Below are 18,550 nucleotides of genomic sequence, written 5' to 3' on the forward strand. Positions count from 1 at the left end.
TGTAATCGTAAGCGGAAAAGAACATGCTTTACTTGTAAAGCTGTATGTTTACCTTTTCAGACATGTGATCGTAAGTGGGATAGAACTTTACAAGTAAAGCTATACACTACCCTTTCCTAGCCTCTGATCGAAAGCAAGCTAGAACATGCAATACTAGTAAAGTTATACGTTATTTATACATGGCTTGTTAGGGTCAAGCCATAATCATGTCATTAAAAGGCGCATGCAGATCTTTATAAACTCAATAACAACTACATGTCCACTAGCGAAGCATTATGCTTCAGTTACATTGCTTCCTTAGATGTTCGTAAGAGATCTAGAGCCCATTTGCTCTATAATTTAACGACTTTTACAAACAGAGTAGGGGTAAAGTTTATTAGAAATTCGAGTTTTAAAATAACAGCCTAAAATGGTATCATATATATCATCTGAATATGGGTCCAATAATTTTAATTAAAATCTAGCTGGCATAGGCGGATACCTACGATACACTGCTGCGCTTTACTTCGTTGTATACGATGGTCGATTTGGGTAGGAAACCTCCCAATTATAAATATGTAATGAGGCATTTTTAGTGGTTCCACAAGGAAATATGACTCTCACATATTCACATTCACTCATACTAATGATTTCCCATAGAAAAAGTATTCAGGCAAAAGCTTGAATTGAGCTCGGATCACCTTTTTCGGCGAAAGCTTGAGTATAACTCAGTCCGCCTCTTCACTACAAATTTTAAACTTAGACCACTCAGATGCATAGATAACTGCCAAGCAGGGTTATTGGATAGTATATAATTGTAATATATGTTTTCCCACGGCGCGTATGCAGTGTAACGATAGAAAGCCGTGGTTGCCGACGATGACGAGCTAGCTTATTTTGTTTTTCAACCAGTATTTATTTTGGAGAGTAATACATAAATCATGAGCATTGAAACTGACAAATAATAAATAAATATAATAAAGAGTAAATTCAATTATAATAAAAACATTGCTTACACTAGACTACATTCTACAGATTGAAGTAAGAAGTACGAGAACAAATAGTTCTTCCGTGTCTCTCTTTTTTTTTTTTCAGGAACGGTTTCCACCGCTTGCTTTTTTAAGATATAAACGTGCATTTTTTTACAAAATATAAAATTTCGCTTTTTCTTTTTTGAAAGACGCCATCAAGAAGCCACAATCCATTATTTATTGGAAAGTCTGGACAATTTGACACAATACATTCATATTGTCGAAATACTTGTGCGTAAAATTTCAGATTGGATTTCGACAAATCTCTTATAATAAACTACATCGTAAAATTAACGCCATTTCTTACTAGTGTTTGAAAATCGGACTTCATTTGCTATCGATAATCGAATCGAATCGGACCATGCACTTCGGTTTACTATTGGACAATAATCTAATCGATAGTTCAAAATATCAGTGTAAGGAATTTATTTTTTATACATAGTATCATCATGATTATTTAAATGGTTAAACCTGGATTCAGTAAGTGTCATGCTATGATAATGCTTTTTACAAGAGTAAGTAAATATCCATAACCTTTTTTTGTCTTTAATAACTTAACGAAAAGATATAACCAAACAAAACATACCTAATAATTGCACATCAATTTCAAAATGATGCACATCGCATCATGTAAGTTATCTTAGCATTTTATCCATGTAAAAGCATATTAAATATTTGATAACCAGCTTAACATTCAATAACCTGTTATATTGAACATTTCATTAGAATATCTTAATTTCAAAAAACTATCACAAAAGAAGGAAATTAGTTAATTACGAACGGCACCAAAAAGGTTTCAAAAACAGGTTATTGAAGAAGAGTTTTCTTATATATATAAACGCATTTGTGTAAGAGAGTGACCACCCTTGTTAAAATAAATTCAACAAGAAATTACTTGAAAGAAGTTGACTTTTGCTCGACTGTGCCACAAAACAAAAAACATACGTAGTTACCGGAAAAAGCATTAGCGACATCAATTTTGGACAACCACTATCGATTATCGCCGACATACCATTGTCAGCGACGATTTATCGATTGTACTCGATAATCGTTTCATCACTATTTCTAACTATACCAAACCAAGATGTAACATAGGTTTTATGTTTAGCTCTTGGGAAAAAGTGTTCATCAAAACAAAATTGAAATAATAATAAATAATTTTGGAATGTTTTAATTTCGTATTGTGGAAAAAATCTAATAGCTGTTTTGTCAGTCATTTTATGACAATGATTTATTGATAATATTTAATTCTTATCTATTTTATTTTATTAATTGACGATTGAATTACTTCCTAAATTGTTGATTTCTTTATCAGTTGAAATGGATTTTGGTAATGGCATAGACTGAGCTAGATCTTTTCCATGGAACGTCGGCATTATTAACTAAATGAAAAATTACTTCCACCATCAGAGGAAGATAACAACGATTATGTGGCAATACTTACGGCAATTTCATGTATTATAGTTTATGGTTTAAGAAGCGATATAGACTGCCTTTTCATGTAACTTTAAAATTAAAGAATTTTCTCTTGTGTATAATAAATAGTCTATTTTAAAGTCAACTTTTCTTCCATGTACGTGCCTCCAGTCAGAGAGAAGGCTGCGAGAATTATCTTTCCATGGTAAAATGCTGTTTTCTAGTTTAAGCTTAAATCACCAACGGTGTATGTGGTTGTTGATAAATTTCATACAGAACTAGGCATTTATAGCTGATATTAATTATATTAGCAGAAAAGCACGTATATAATTATAATTATTACTATTTAGATACTTATATGGCATCCACTTGTTAACCAACTATAGCTTATTTTTGTCAGTTTGAAAACATTTTCCTACCACTGAAATAACTAACGGAAAATAGTTCGAGAAGAGCCGGGCAGGAAAATCAGAAAATGATTCGACTGTCCTTTATAACTTAATTTCGAATGACAAGTACGTCACAAGTATAGACCTCGTTTGAGAAATGTATTACAAGAACTGTGAAAAAAAATACACAAAGAGCAGCTTAATTAAACATGCTTGAGAGATGCTAGACCTGTGTTTGCACTAGTGTTAATTTATGTAAGCTATAATCAACATTCAAATTTTCTTACGAAAACATTTACACTCATCATCGTAAAGGTATATGTGGTGCGTCGAAAATCGCGACATGGCTGTTTTTCAATTACTTAATTTAATTACCGTAACAAACAACCATAATACTTTGCATATTTGTTCAAGATGGTTTGAAAGTATTTTTGTGTAAAGAGAAAGACATTGGTTTGTTGTTGTTTATCATTTGCGCAATTTATCACTAGCCTTCCGTTGCTAAACTTTTAAGTATATAGCTCACAAAAAATGCAAGTGAATAATATTATGTATTTCTTCTGTATTTATTTGTTTTCAATTTAGAACATTGATTTAAAATACTTAAGGCCTTCATGATTTGCAGTACAAACGTTAAAAACTATTTTGAGTGCCGTCAGGCTGCGATTTGTAGTGCTCAACAATACATTTTGACTTACATGAATGTTTAATTGAAGAATTTATATCTGGTTTATAGGATGTATTTTCTTGATTCGAATACTGTCAAATAAAATAATGTGACACATTTAAGATTTTCCTGGGTTTAAGAACCATGTACTGGTTCATGTACGTGACAATAACAAGTTATTACAGGTTATTGTTTACTTGTAATCCTTGTGTCGTAAAATATCCTGCACTCGAGTGTGGGTACCTTTCACCTCGACCCATGATAGAAGGATCCTTACTCTCTCGTTTGCGATATGTTAAGGACAGCCTGTTAACCTCGTTTCAGTAAAGTATTCCGCACTCGAGTTTGGATACCTTTCACCTTGACCCATGGTAGACGAATCCGTACTCTCGTTTGTGATATGCTAAAGACACTCTGATAAAAGAAATAACATTCGTGGTGTGTTATTCCCTCGTTCATATTCATGTCAATATAATGCGACTTATAAGACAATTATTCCAACTTTTTTTTTCATTCTTGAGGCGAACGATGGACGTCCTTATTGACATTTTTAAAACACGGATATTCTTCAAAGGATTCACCTGCGCCCATACTTTATCATACTGTCCATTCCTTCATCTTTTAGTCTGAACATATGATAGATTCTTATTTAAAAAGGGCCTTGGCATAATTCTCTCAAAAGATATGCATAAGTCTAACTGTTAAATTTGTGTTGAACCTTAACCAATGTCGATATTGAGCTAGAAAACATATATGGTAACACTAGGCTTGCGGAAACGGCTTTTTGTATTAATATCTCAAACAGTGATCTTTATGAATCTTTGATTTCGTTCATTCTGCTTCTTCGTCGCGAAGTTTCAATGACATTAATGAGACATATAAGAGTATTCAGTGTTCACTATTTTGTGTCAATCAGGAAACCATACATCCTAACCTGGATATCTTACCAATGAAATATGGCAATACAAGGGATTGTGGATATGTCTCTTTTATCTAATAAGTTTAAGTATTAGTCTTCTTTTCATTATCATTCAGGCCACAATAAAAATACGTTTCCTTTCATTTTAAGATATATTTTATTTTTCCGTGCATTGGTTGTATTCCACACATGTACATACATGATGGTTACAAAAATGATAAAATTGTTGACAATGATGCCTTCTCAGCCGTATGATATGTGCATAAGATAAACATATTATTAAATGAGATTTGTGTGGGCAAAACAAGTTCGAGGTTAACGCCGATCTTGTCACTATGTCAGTTTCTATAAAACTTTAAAATATACCGCTAAGATTGTACGATTTCACACATACATAAAGCTTTTAGGGTCCAATTTAAAACATGTTTAAGAATTCGTTTTAAAAAACGTTGTTAATCTGGTGTCTGAAGGAGAGTCCGGGGAAAAACTGTAGTTTCGTCTGATGACTCGCACTTTACATATGTGCATAAGTTGTTTAACTTCACATCTGAACTGTTTGGTCGAGGCATAGAATATGAACACACTGAGTGCGTGGTGTGAAGCTCCGAAGATTTCTATGATCATCCGACATCCCCAATAGCGAATGAAAGCTATTTTCTGGGGATCATGGGTCATCTCCGCCAGTGGCATTAAGGCCCCAAAGCTGAATACATCAAAATTGTGGATTGTGTACATAATTGAAATTGGTAGCTGAGTTAAAATCCTGAAGAAAGAAATACTCAGAAGAGTTTTTATGGCTGGTTTTCTGGCTTTTCCGTTCTTGTGAATCTGCGAATGCCTGTCATTTGAACTTAATTGAGAACGCTGCTTTAATGTACGGCTGGTCTGTGCAAGCACAATTATATTCATAATAAGGGATGTTACTGGAACAATAACGAAGATAAAGCTTTCGGTCATGTATGACCATATTTCATAGAAATCTATATATTGCAAGCTTATTTCACAAAATCCATCCCCATCAACTTCCCAAAAGAGTCCTTGTGGTAGGGTCAAGGTAACAACGAGTGTGGCAATGATGATGATCACTTTTGGTGCTCTCTTATGTTTACTGAACCGCTCTCCCTGAAATGGTCTCACAATGGAAATGAGTCGTTCTGTCGTAAATCCAAGAACAAGCAACTGGCTTGCGTACTGAGGAATGAGATTTAATATGTTCCATAACTGGCATATGCCCGTTACACCAACCGATTCTAATCCCCAGTAATACTTGAGATAGAAAAATACGTGCAAAACGTGGTATCCTATGTCACAAAACGTTATGCTGACGAGATACAATGCAGATGAATTGAGTTTCTTCATGTGGGATTGAGTCCAAATCCTCATTGAGATTATGTTTCCTATTACTCCAATTGTGTACCACAAGATGTGGACCACACGTCCTAGCATCACTATAGGGTACAGATGGAAGAGTGTAATGGCGTATATTGGTGGGACCCCGCCGTAGTCACGCTTATACCAGCTATGGTCCACCCACGTGACGTTATCCACCCCGGAAGTGTTTTCAACAGAGTAGGTCACATCCATATTTCAATCTGAAACAAAATTAACAATTTCATTATATTGAATACTTTGCAAACATGAACGACATGGTTGTGTTCTTTCTTCTTTCTTCTTTTACATTGATATACTGTTCATGTTTTTATATCTTAGTTGACTGGATATGGTAATAAGTTATGGTGAATATGATATAATTAATTATAAAATCATTTATTTATTTCATGGAAATAAATTAAAACATTACCTATTAGCATATCACATCCCGAGGATGGTGGAGATAAACACTTATATTATTACAATATTGCAAAAATAGTGTTTTTCATTAAAAATCAAGTCTAAATAAAATGTAAGTTCAGAACTTAAAACATTTCTTAAAATCTGTACATACTTAGTTTAAGGTCAAAATAAAATGCATTAGAAAGTTTAAGACTTATTACTTTTCCCCCAATTTTGTTGTGAACTGCCAAAGGAAATATGTCTAAGCATGCACATTAACACAATTTTAAATCTCGCCTAATTTTTGGATTTTTTTTTGTCGAAAGTAAACCAACGTCATTAATCATACGAAAGAAAATGAGTTTTGGCAGAATAAAAAAAATCATAAAAAGAACCGTACAGGGACAGCCAAAACAAGGAAAAACACGATTGATTACAATCAAACGACGGCCCGTATTTTGAAGACTGTAGCGTCTTTATTTATTATTAAAAGGGTAAAGATGAAATTCAAATACGCGACAATTGCAAACACGTAACAATGACTCATAGAAGATTTTTAATACACTTATGAACCTTCTACTTTGCAAAAGTCGTTTGAATGACCTTAACATAAAAAAATTCAAAATTTCATTTTTTTTTTGAGGTTCAATAATTAGCAAGCATGATACACACATTTGTTGCAACATGTGATGCTGTAATTTGAAGTTGGGCAAGTATTAAAAGAATTGAATTAATTGTGGTACATCTTATTCCGGAGTAAGAGTGTATTTTTAATTTGGTACAAGTATATCAACAGCTATGTCTTGTCCTTGTGGTTTTAGGTGTATATAAAGTCATTGTAGCGGTTATGACAACCATGAATCTTAATTGAAATTCAAGTTATGTTGCAGTCTTTTATTATATATGAATATCATAATAATTGTCATGCGTTTCAAAACGAATTTGTCATTATATGAAGTATAACGCTTTAATTAAACGTTTCATATCTTATATTCTTTCTGAATGTTGTGTGATATTAACTTTGGTGTTGATCAATCTCTATTATTGCATCTTAAGACCAATGGTTTCATCAAACTGACCAGTTGATCGTGAAGCAATGTTTTGAAAGTCTTTCTTATTTCAAACTATGCTTCTAACGAGTCAACATGTATCTTACAGTTACAGTATAGTATTATCTGAGATTAGCATTATAGTTCTTTGTACTTAAAGAATGAGCGAAACATTGTTTTGGCACGTTACAGTAAAGTGCCCCAACAGAGGAACATTGAAGCTTAATAAATAATATTTTCGCGTTTAATTTTTAATGAAAGCCAATTTATTATCATCAATAGGCGTATAGATTACGCCGTATCACATGGAAAGCTAAAGTATTAAAGCTGTTATTCCAGATATCACCGTAGATACAGATAGTTTGATTTTCTGTTCCGAAAGAGCTTCTGAACGTATTGATAACTAATAAGTCTCACCAATCATAGTTGCATAGTTTAAATTCATTTTAGCAAAATTCCATTGTGATCCAGCTTAATACTGCTTTATTAAATGAATAAGTCCCTTTTGCTAAAGAATTCTAGACATCAAATTTTATTCACTGTTATGTGTCGATCAAAATCATTAACAATATAAAACCATTTAAAGGAGAATTTCCCCATATCTCATCCGATATTTTAAGGCGTATTTCACCATGTCTAATCTGATATATTAAGGAGAAGTTCCCCCTATCTAGTCTGCTATTTTAATTAATAATTCCCCATATCTCGTTTGATGTTTCAAGAAGCATTTCCTTATATCTCGTCTGATAGGTTAAGGAGTATTTTTCATTATATCGGCTGATATTTAAAGGAGTATGCCTCGTATGTTGACAGATTTGTAAATGAGTACTTCCCCATATACCGTATCGTCAATGTGGCAGTTTTAACGACAATTGATGTGAAGGATAATTTATGTGTTCTTCCGATATAGCTTACGTGACAGTAATGATTTTCAGAATGCTTAAACGAAACCGGAGAATCATTACTGACAACGTAACATTAATAATATGGTTTTATGTCGCTTTAGGTTTGATCAATGATTATGATTGGAATTTGTCCTCTCTTAAATATATATCCCAAAAACGAATATTGTAACGTTTCAATTAATTTGTATACTTTAATATTCGAATAATTCAGTTAAAAGCGACATGCATCTTTTAGAAATATCAATGCAACGAAATCTCATTATTTCAAAATTAGAGAACAATTGTTGAAATAAATTGTCTGACATATAAAATACTTCTACAACAACTCCTCCTGCTGCTTCAACTCCAGATATTCTACAATGGTTTGATATTAGGTATTTAGCGAGTTGTTATAATTATAATACAATAACATTGATAACACGTTTTTAAACATGGTCAAGCCAATATTTTGAAAAGAACTGTTTGTCTATACTAAAAATTAATCTCAATTACATGTGATGTTCGTGTCTGGAAGGACCCTTCGTCTGATTAATTTCCAATTATGTAACATTTTAGCAACTTTCAGGCTACTAGGACCATATACATTCCAAACAGCATCCAACCTCCAATAGTTGAAAGCTGACGACTTCTATATGGATTGAAAACATTTTAGAGTAGTCTTGGAATGTTTGACAACCTGTCTGTTTAAGTATGTTCACTATAACTGCTCCGTCTATAACTAAGCCGTTAATTGGAGAATGTTCAAGAGCGGATTGTGAATGACGTTCAAGACAATGCGCAAGGTCCGACATGATACCAAATCAGAGATTTCCAAAATGTGACAATGAAGAATAAAAAGTAGAATTATCATAGGAAAATAATTATTCAAGGGTACCATCTTGACATGAATCATACATCATGGAAAAGAGAGAACAATCCTTTTGAAGATAGCAAATATGAAGCCTTTCATTAGATTGTTTTTTTACTCTGTCTACTAAAAAGAGGGAACTTTTTTGTCTAATGGTACGTGTAAGTAATTTTTCTTTCCTTTCTGAGAACTCAGCTACAATCATTGTGTACTGGTCCTTGTCCATTTGTACGATGTTCTTCATAGTATCGATAAGATTAGCATCAACAATATTTATTGTATACGTAACTCTTGAAGTAGAAGATCCCAACGGGTCATTGAATGCATATGATTCGACATACTAAACCTTTTAAAATATTGTAAATGTTATAAACAAATGTCTTCCTTCACTTTGAACACATGTAAATAGGTCACTCTAGAGTCACCTTGACCAAATACTTGAACCATTATTTATGATATTCTTTATACATAAAGTACTTGCTTTAAAATGCAATTAACAGTTGCATAATTTATCCCACATTAAGTTGTGTACTCATATTTTCAGATTTCAACGTTATTTTCAATGACTTTGCGCCATATACTGTACTGTGCTACTTGGCATGACTTCTACTACTACTACTACGTCTACTTGGCATGACTTCTACTACTACTACGTCTACTTGGCATGAATTCTACTACTACTACTTGGCACATATCATCTTGGTATACCTGAACAAACCTGCAAAGTCATATAAATCATTTCAGCTCTACGAAGGGAGTCTATTTTCTTAGGCATAAATCAGTACTAGTGCCTTTTTTTCTTTTTTTGCCGGGGGGGGGGGTGCAAAGCAAATACCAGTACATTAACCTTTTCACAGTGTGGTTCGGGAATCCGAGCAATTACCAGCATGTTAACCTTTCCGCGGGCTAGTTCGATGATTCGAGCAAATGCCAGCACGTTAAACTTTTCGTAGTATAGTTTGGGAATCCGAACCAATACCATTACATTAATCTTAACATAGTGCAGTTCGGGAATTCCTGTAAACACCATTACATTAACCTTGCTACAGTGTAGTTCGGGAATCCGACCAAATATCAGATCATAACCTTGCCACAGTGTAGTTTAGGAGACCTTGTGTTTGCTTTAAAATGGCCTTCCCATTGAAGTAGCGCCTAAACAATGACACCTTGGGTTTGCTTTAAAAATGGCCTTCCCATTGAAAAGGCGCCTGAATAAAGTCAACGTGGGTTGCTTTAAAAATGGCCTTCCCATTGAAGTAGCGCCTGATCAATAACACCTTTGTTTTTCTTTAGAAATGGCCTTCCCATTGAAGTATCGCCTAAACAATGACACCTTTGGTTTGCTTAAAAATGGCTTTCCCATTGAAGTAGCGCCTAAATAATGACACCTTTGGTTTGCTTTAAAAATGGCCTTCCTATTAAATTAGCGCCTGGAAAAGGACACCTTTGGTTTGCTTTAAAATGACACCCATTTAAGAAACGCCTGAACAAGGACACCTTTGGTTTGCTTTAAAATGGCCTTTCCATTGAGGTAGCGCCTTAACATGGACACCTTTGATTCGCCTAAACATGACCTTCCCATTGAAGTAGCACCTCAACAATGACACCTTTGGTTTGCTTCAAAAATGGCTTTTCCATTGAGGTAGCGCCTAAACAAGGACACCTTAAGTTTGCTTTAAACGTGGCCTTCCCATTGAAGTAGCGCTTGAACAAGGTCAGCTTTGGTTTGCTTTAAAATTGACCTTCCCAATGATATAGCGCCTTAACAATGACAGTTTTGTTGTAAAATGAACCTAAAAAAGTGTATGATTAAGGAATGAGACGTGGTATTAACATCGAGATAAAAACTTTATCAGAGTGACTGTCTAAAATGACGATGAGGTTATTAAAACCTCGTATCAATTCTTAGTAACAAAGACGGACGTACTTTTTGAGACACATATGACGCATATATTGTCCAGAAAACAAGAAAATTCCCTTACTATCTGCTACTTTTGTCTTGATTTGATCATTGGGGACAAGACGTCTTTAGGAATTAATTATCGCATACTTCAGAATTATTGTTCCAAAACAGGGATCAAACCACATAATTGGTTTAAGCTTTGGTTGATCAAAGTCCAAAGACAATGGAATGTCATTTTCATTATGCATTTATGACTGTTTTATTCACAAGCAAGTAGACTTAAAGGCCTAGTTTAAAGAATGTTGGGCATGATAATCCCCTGCTGTGCATCTCCTATTTATTGCACTGGTGTCACAGTAGGGGCAATTTCCTGTGTGTTTGTTTATTGGCTCAGGACAATTTAGGTTTAACACTTTTCGAGTAGAAATTCTTGATGTCTCACTAAAACATACAAACATTATTCATAGCTAATGTATTTATAAATTAAACCAATTGGAAATTAATAATAAACAAGTAAGAGAGATAAGCTTTTCAAAAAAAAGTTATTTATCATATATATGTAAATGCATTTTAAAAGCATGGTCAGCATTACTATATCCAAATTGTGAAGCACCCTGGTTAAATCCTTTTAATGGGCTATTATATATAATATAAATCTTTTTTTTAATCAAAGGAATTATAATTATTATATTATAATCATTTGAAGACAACAAAAACAACAACAACTAAAAGTCAAGATGTATTGTCCATTTCTATATACAACTTCACAGCTGGAAACTCAGATTGGAGATCTGATAAGCAGCAGTTTAATCTATGACCTCGAATTGCAGAACAAAATACAGTAATTATACGTCATTACCAAATATTCATTTCACGTGACTTTCTGAAATGCCTCATAAGTCTTTGCTAATGATTTGAATTTACAACTTAAAAAGGTTTAAATAGCTTTCCCGGTAATGCATCAAAACACTTATTATCTTTTCTTTTTACTCGATGACATCGAAACTGCAGAACAAAATACAATTATAGTATAAAAATGCTTTGGTTTTAATGGGGTGCGAACCTACGCCGGAAGAGACAAGAAAAAAGTAGAAAAGCAACACTTGATCCACTAGACCAAAATATCTGTCTTACCATTACAACGATATTTTGGCAAATTTATCACACATTAATTACATCACGTGATTATGTCAATCAACCAATCACACAACAATAAAGCTGTGTACACTTATATATATGAAATTGTCTTTAAAAAACGATATTTGAGCTACTATCAACATTTGCTGAAGGGTTTCAGCTTTTAAATCTTATTTTCAACACTTCGCAACTAATAATTTCCACAATTTATCTCGTCATATACAAAGGTGCATTTTACAAAAACATGAGCAAAATTTCACAAAACAACATTGGTGCATATAGTCCGCCCATTTATCTGCCTCATTAGCATGATTTTTTTTTATAGTATGTCTGTGGACCAGTTTGGAATTTCTTTAGTATTTCCCATACTTTTCTTGTCAATAAATTATCGTGTGGACCGCGGAATCTTTTATCGGACATTATATGAGACTCTTTCATTGTTATATATACTCACTTTTATTTTTTCTCTAGCCGGCACTGAGGCTTTAAACGTCTCACTGGTATTATGATATAATTTACTGGATGCTTTTTGTAAATATTTTATTGATAATGACTTTATTCAAATACACATGTTCATGTTATTTAAATACATCGAAACGTTAATTTTATCACGTCTCAAACACTCTGCTATATGAATCAAATAAGATTTATTGAATATCCCTACTCAGACAAGTTCTTCTCTTAATTACACGATATTGCAGTGATAACAACGATCGACAATTGCAACCAATATTGCGTTGATTGGTTTTGACCTTAACCAAAACATTTTGAGGTCAATAGAATTTGCAAGTCCTTGTTTTACATAGTTCATTTACACTAATCATTTGCGTTTTTCTTCTCATTATCACACGTTTTTGAGCAAAGAATGCGCTTTGTTATGCAATAATAACAAAATATACATCTTCTTCTGATCGTTCCCAACCGCATCGTTCCTTCACAACCCTCGTGCTATGTACCTGGGCCGGTAACTGTTTTGCAGGCGGAAATGATCTCAAATGTCGTATTAACATTTTCATAAGGAACCAAGCGCAATTTGGAAGTATCAATCAGAAATGGTTACTGTTTTCATAATACTGTATATAAATATATATAAAAAGACTGTTTTCAAAATATATGTATTGCTATCCAATCATTTCCTTGAAGCAGCACATAGTTGTTGTAAAGACTTTTGAGTTACATATAGATGGTTATTTGCTTAAACACGTCTCAATCCTTTATTAGTTCAGTACAGTTTTATAGTTCGCATACTAACGCTGTGATCGCATGATTTGACATTTAATATATATACTTTGACTGCGCCACATTTTGGTGAGTATTTTTGCTAAAATGTAAAAGACTTCGTTGTACAAGTTAATTGTGTTCCCAAGGCTAGTGAGGAGTTTGACGCTGATGACGGTGGATAACCTTATACGTCGGCACGTTCAATTTTCAAGAAAATAAAACTGCGAATCGTTTTAACTGATGAAAAGATTTCTTTTGCTTCGTCTGAATTTGATTAAACATGAATTTAAATAAAAAAAGGTTTTACTTTTAATCCAGTTATTTGTTAAATAATGTTGCTCTTTTTTAATTAAAAATAATGTGTTTTTGTTTTGTTTTTAAATGAAAGTATTTCTTGAAGTACCTAGTAATTTTCCTTACTCAGTGATTTGATAATAGTATTTATTTTTTGGTATAACACATTTTCGGAAGAAAGGTACAATACTGTTTTGTTTATGATAGTTTCAAAAATAAAAGGAAACTAATTTTGATGAATTCGAATGAAAAAATCTTACGACGAACCTAACTCATAAACGCAAAATACCTTTAATAAAATCCGACTATGTGTCCATCCAGTCCTATATCCTGATCCTGTGGTAAATAGCAGACATTCTAACACAAACTGAGCGCGTATCGAAGAGAAGAGATCTATATCATCCCGACTGTGAGAAATGCTGTAAGAATATTAATTCAATAGGCGTTCGAACAATTGCGAAGAGGTTGTAACGGAATTATTGATGAGAGAAGATTTACGTTCCAATGACTTTTCACCAATCAAATCAACTCAAACAAATAGTGACAGTGTTCATCATAGCGACAGGTATTGGGTATCTAAGCGAATATATAATGTCAAGCAAAAAACTAAGGTCGATCTATGATTGGGTTTCATCTCGTATTTTAATTTTGTTTCAGACATACAGATGTATGCAATGGTTGTTTGTATTTTCCACTTCTTGCTTCCTTGAGCGTTATTTATGAATTTATCTGCGGCTTTTCCGACCTATTATTTCCGAGCGTTTTTTTTTCACAGTGCATTCTCATCATATATTGAAACAAGTCCCTGATAATTCCAAGATATCACGTCATTAATTTTGGCATGCCAGACAAAATCCCGCTGTCCTCGTACAGTAATTGAGGGAACCCCAACTATGCTTTCAGAGTAAGAACAGTAAAACGGGACCTGAATTGTAATGGCTGTGATAACTTTTCGGATAAGTTTAGTACAAATGAACGTGTGGAGAACCCTGGCATAACTAGACAAATTTATCAATAAAAGAATTGGGTTATTATTCATACTTATACGTTAAAATCGCAACAAGCTTAACATTCGATTTTGAGCATAAGGGGCCGACATTAATGAGTGCAAAGCTTGCAGGCATGTACATTAGCTATATTGTATGCATTCATACACGGTCTTCTAAATATGACACAGTATGTGTCTGGTGTTATAAGGATAAATTAGTTTCATAAGATTTAATCGCAAATAAAATAGAAAAACAAAGTTCGACGATCCGAGCGATCATTCTTGAAAAGTAAATGTGTGTATATGTCAAGGTGAACTCAGTTAGTATCCTCAATCAGGGAATATACTTATACGACCTTTAGAAGTATTATATTCAATTGTTTTTCTTCATATTTTGTTAATTTATGCAAATAGTAAAAGCAAACACAACGCATCTTGATATTGGCGAACTAGCATGTCTGTAGAATGTGACATATGTCTCTCTAAATAAATTCGATGCATATTTTATTCGTATCTGAATCTGGTTTTAATGTCATTTAAGTTAAAGAGTCGTCGTGTAAATTTCTGCAAAAAATATCAGAATAACAGAAATAATTTATATCAGATAATTGATATATGTAGCCGATTTCTTGATTTTGACAAATTATTTTATGACGCAATTCATACGATATGTTTTAATATGTCTGCTTTAATTTGGCTTCTGCTAAGCTCCTGTTGGCAAATATGCTAAGCAAAGAATATGTCCTATTGAGTATGAGCGGAGCCGATGACCTGAGGGTCAGATAATTGCAGGCGGAAATGATCTCAAATGTCGTATTAACATTTTCATAAGGAACCAAGCGCAATTTGGAAGTATCAATCAGAAATGTTTACTGTTTTCATAATACTGTATATAAATATATAAAAAAAGACTGTTTTCAAAATATATGCATTACTATCCAATCATTTCCTTGAAGCAGCACATAGTTGTTGTAAAGACTTTTGAGTTACATATAGATGGTTATACACGTCTCAATCCTTTATTAGTTCAGTACAGTTTTATAGTTCGCATACTAACGCTGTGATCGCATGATTTGACATTTAATATATATACTTTGACTGCGCCACATTTTGGTGAATATTTTTACTAAAATGTAAAAGACTTCGTTGTACAAGTTAATTGTGTTCCCAAGGCTAGTGAGGAGTTTGACGCTGATGACGGTGGATAACCTTATACGTCGGCACGTTCAATTTTCAAGAAAATAAAACTGCGAATCGTTTTAACTGATGAAAAGATTTATTTTGTTTCGTCTGAATTTGATTAAACATGAATTTAAATAAAAAAGGTTTTACTTTTAATCCAGTTATTTGTTAAATAATGTTGCTCTTTTTTAATTAAAAATAATGTGTTTTTGTTTTGTTTTTAAATGAAAGTATTTCTTGAAGTACCTAGTTATTTTCCTTACTCAGTGATTTGATAATAGTATTTATTTTTTGGTAGAACACATTTTCGGAAGAAAGGTACAATACTGTTTTGTTTATGATAGTTTCAAAAATAAAAGGAAACTAATTTTGATGAATTCGAATGAAAAAATCTTACGACGAACCTAACTCATAAACGCTAAATACCTTTAACAAAATTCTGCTATAGTCCATCCAGTCCTATATCCTGATCCTGTGGTAAATAGCAGACATTCTAACACAAACTGAGCGCGTATCGAAGAGAAGAGATCTATATCATCCCGACTGTGAGAAATGCTGTAAGAATATTAATTCAATAGGCGTTCGAACAATTGCGAAGAGGTTGTAACGGAATTATTGATGAGAGAAGATTTACGTTCCAATGACTTTTCACCAATCAAATCAACTCAAACAAATAGTGACAGTGTTCATCATATCGACAGGTATTGGGTATCAAAGCGTAATTAATGTCAAGCAAGAAACTAAGGTCGATCTATGATTGGGTTTCATCTCGTATTTTAAGTTTGTTTCAGACATACAGATGTATGCAATGGTTGTTTGTATTTTCCACTTCTTGCTTCCTTAAGCGTTATTTATGAATTTATCTATCTGCGGCTTTTCCGACCTATTATTTCCGAGCGTTTTTTTCACAGTGCATTCTCATCATATATTGAAATAAGTCCCTGATAATTCTAAGATATCACGTCAATAATTTTGGCATGCCAGACAAAATCCCGCTGTCCTCGTACAGTAATTAAGGGAACCCCAACTATGCTTTCAGAGTAAGAACAGTAAAACGGGACCTGAATTGTAATGGCTGTGATAAATTTTCGGATAAGTTTAGTACAAATGAACGTGTGGAGAACCCTGGCATAGCTAGACAAATTTATCAATAAAAGAATTTGGTTATTATTCATACTTATACGTTAAAATCGCAACAAGCTTAACATTCGATTTTGAGCATAAGGGGCCGACATTAATGAGTGCAAAGCTTGCAGGCATGTACATTAGCTATATTGTATGCATTCATACACGGTCTTCTAAATATGACACAGTATGTGTCTGGTGTTATAAGGATAAATTAGTTTCATAAGATTTAATCGCAAATAAAATAGAAAAACAAAGTTCGACGATCCGAGCGACCATTCTTGAAAAGTAAATGTGTGTATATGTCAAGGTGAACTCAGTTAGTATCCTCAATCAGGGAATATACTTATACGACCTTTAGAAGTATTATATTCAAATGTTTTTTGTTCATATTATGTTAATTTATGCAAATAGTAAAAGCAAACACTACGCATCTTGATATTGGCGAACTAGCATGTCTGTAGAATGTGACATATGTCTCTCTAAATAAATTCGATGCATATTTTATTCGTATCTGGATCTGGTTTTAATGTCATTTAAGTTAAAGAGTCGTCGTGTAGATTTCTGCAAAAAATATCAGAATAACAGAAATAATTTATATCAGATGATTGATATATGTAGCCGATTTCTTGATTTTGACAAATTATTTTATGACGCAATTCACGCGATATGTTTTAATATGTCTGCTTTAATTTGGCTTCTGCTAAGCTCCTGTTGGCAAATATGCTAAGCAAAGAATATGTCCTGTTGCGTATGAGCGGAGCCGATGACCTGAGGGTCAGATAATGGCACATCCAAAGATTTTCCGTTATAAATTGATGAGACAAAGCAGTAATCGTTCGGTAAACAAATACCGTACAGGCGATGAAGTTCTGATTATTGAAACTGTTTAATATGCCTGTTATTTGGTGTTACACACGTGTAACGGTGATGATAATTGTGTAACATGAGCAAGAAAAACAATCAGACTTTTAAACATATATTTACACACTATCATTACTGATAACATTTCCAAAAAAGATGAAGTCGGTCAGCCACAGGACATAGATCGTAATTTGACGCTGTATGGTTATTGGCATTGGAGGTAGGTCATCCTAGAAAGACACTTTTGTTGGCTAGACAGGGACTCTTTTGGGCACGAATTGTGAAAGAAATATCATTGAGTGTAGCTTGCGGTATACATTTTGTTTGTTACAACGTCTGTGACTCGTGGCTCTTTGCTGATTCAATTGGTGTTTATGGATGATTAAAATGTTGTACAACAAATAACACATTTATGGTTTTAACGAAAATCTAAACAAAAGTAAACACCACCAAAAAGAGAACAGTTTTATGTCATATTTTGTTCACACATTTCGTTAACTATAAATAACTAAGATACGTCAATCGAGTTAAAACGTTTATTGATATAAGCGTAATTAAAGGTTTCTGAGGATAAGTGTTCTCCTACACTTGGCTGGATCCACACATTCCAGTTCTGACATAATATACGATAATCCACGTCACAGATGACGCCTAAATACTTTGAATGTTCGACAGTATGGTCTCGACATATACTTTTGCTACCAATGTAAGATTATAAATTTAGAAATAAAAAATGTATTAAAGTACACATTAAATAAGAGTAATTTTCATTTATGTATGCAAAATATGGTAACGAATAAATAGAAACGTCATTTTGTTGGTGGAGGCGCATACATAACGGGGAGCTTTCTTGTGGGCGGT

At 33.3% G+C, this 18,550-nt stretch overlaps 1 protein-coding gene across 1 annotated transcript; it reads right to left on the minus strand.

The window, feature by feature from the left end:
• Window positions 1-4,827: 4,827 nt before the first annotated feature.
• On the minus strand, window positions 4,828-13,877 carry LOC128225966 (uncharacterized). Its single transcript, XM_052935859.1, has 2 exons — window positions 13,820-13,877; window positions 4,828-5,993 (listed from the first exon to the last, which is right to left on the minus strand). The coding sequence occupies exon 2, from the start codon at window positions 5,983-5,985 to the stop codon at window positions 4,828-4,830; it is 1,158 nt and encodes a 385-aa protein (XP_052791819.1). The 5' UTR covers window positions 5,986-5,993; window positions 13,820-13,877.
• Window positions 13,878-18,550: the final 4,673 nt, after the last annotated feature.

The sequence above is a fragment of the Mya arenaria genome, chromosome 3 (genome assembly GCF_026914265.1).
Source record: "Mya arenaria isolate MELC-2E11 chromosome 3, ASM2691426v1".
NCBI classification, from domain to species: domain Eukaryota; kingdom Metazoa; phylum Mollusca; class Bivalvia; order Myida; family Myidae; genus Mya; species Mya arenaria.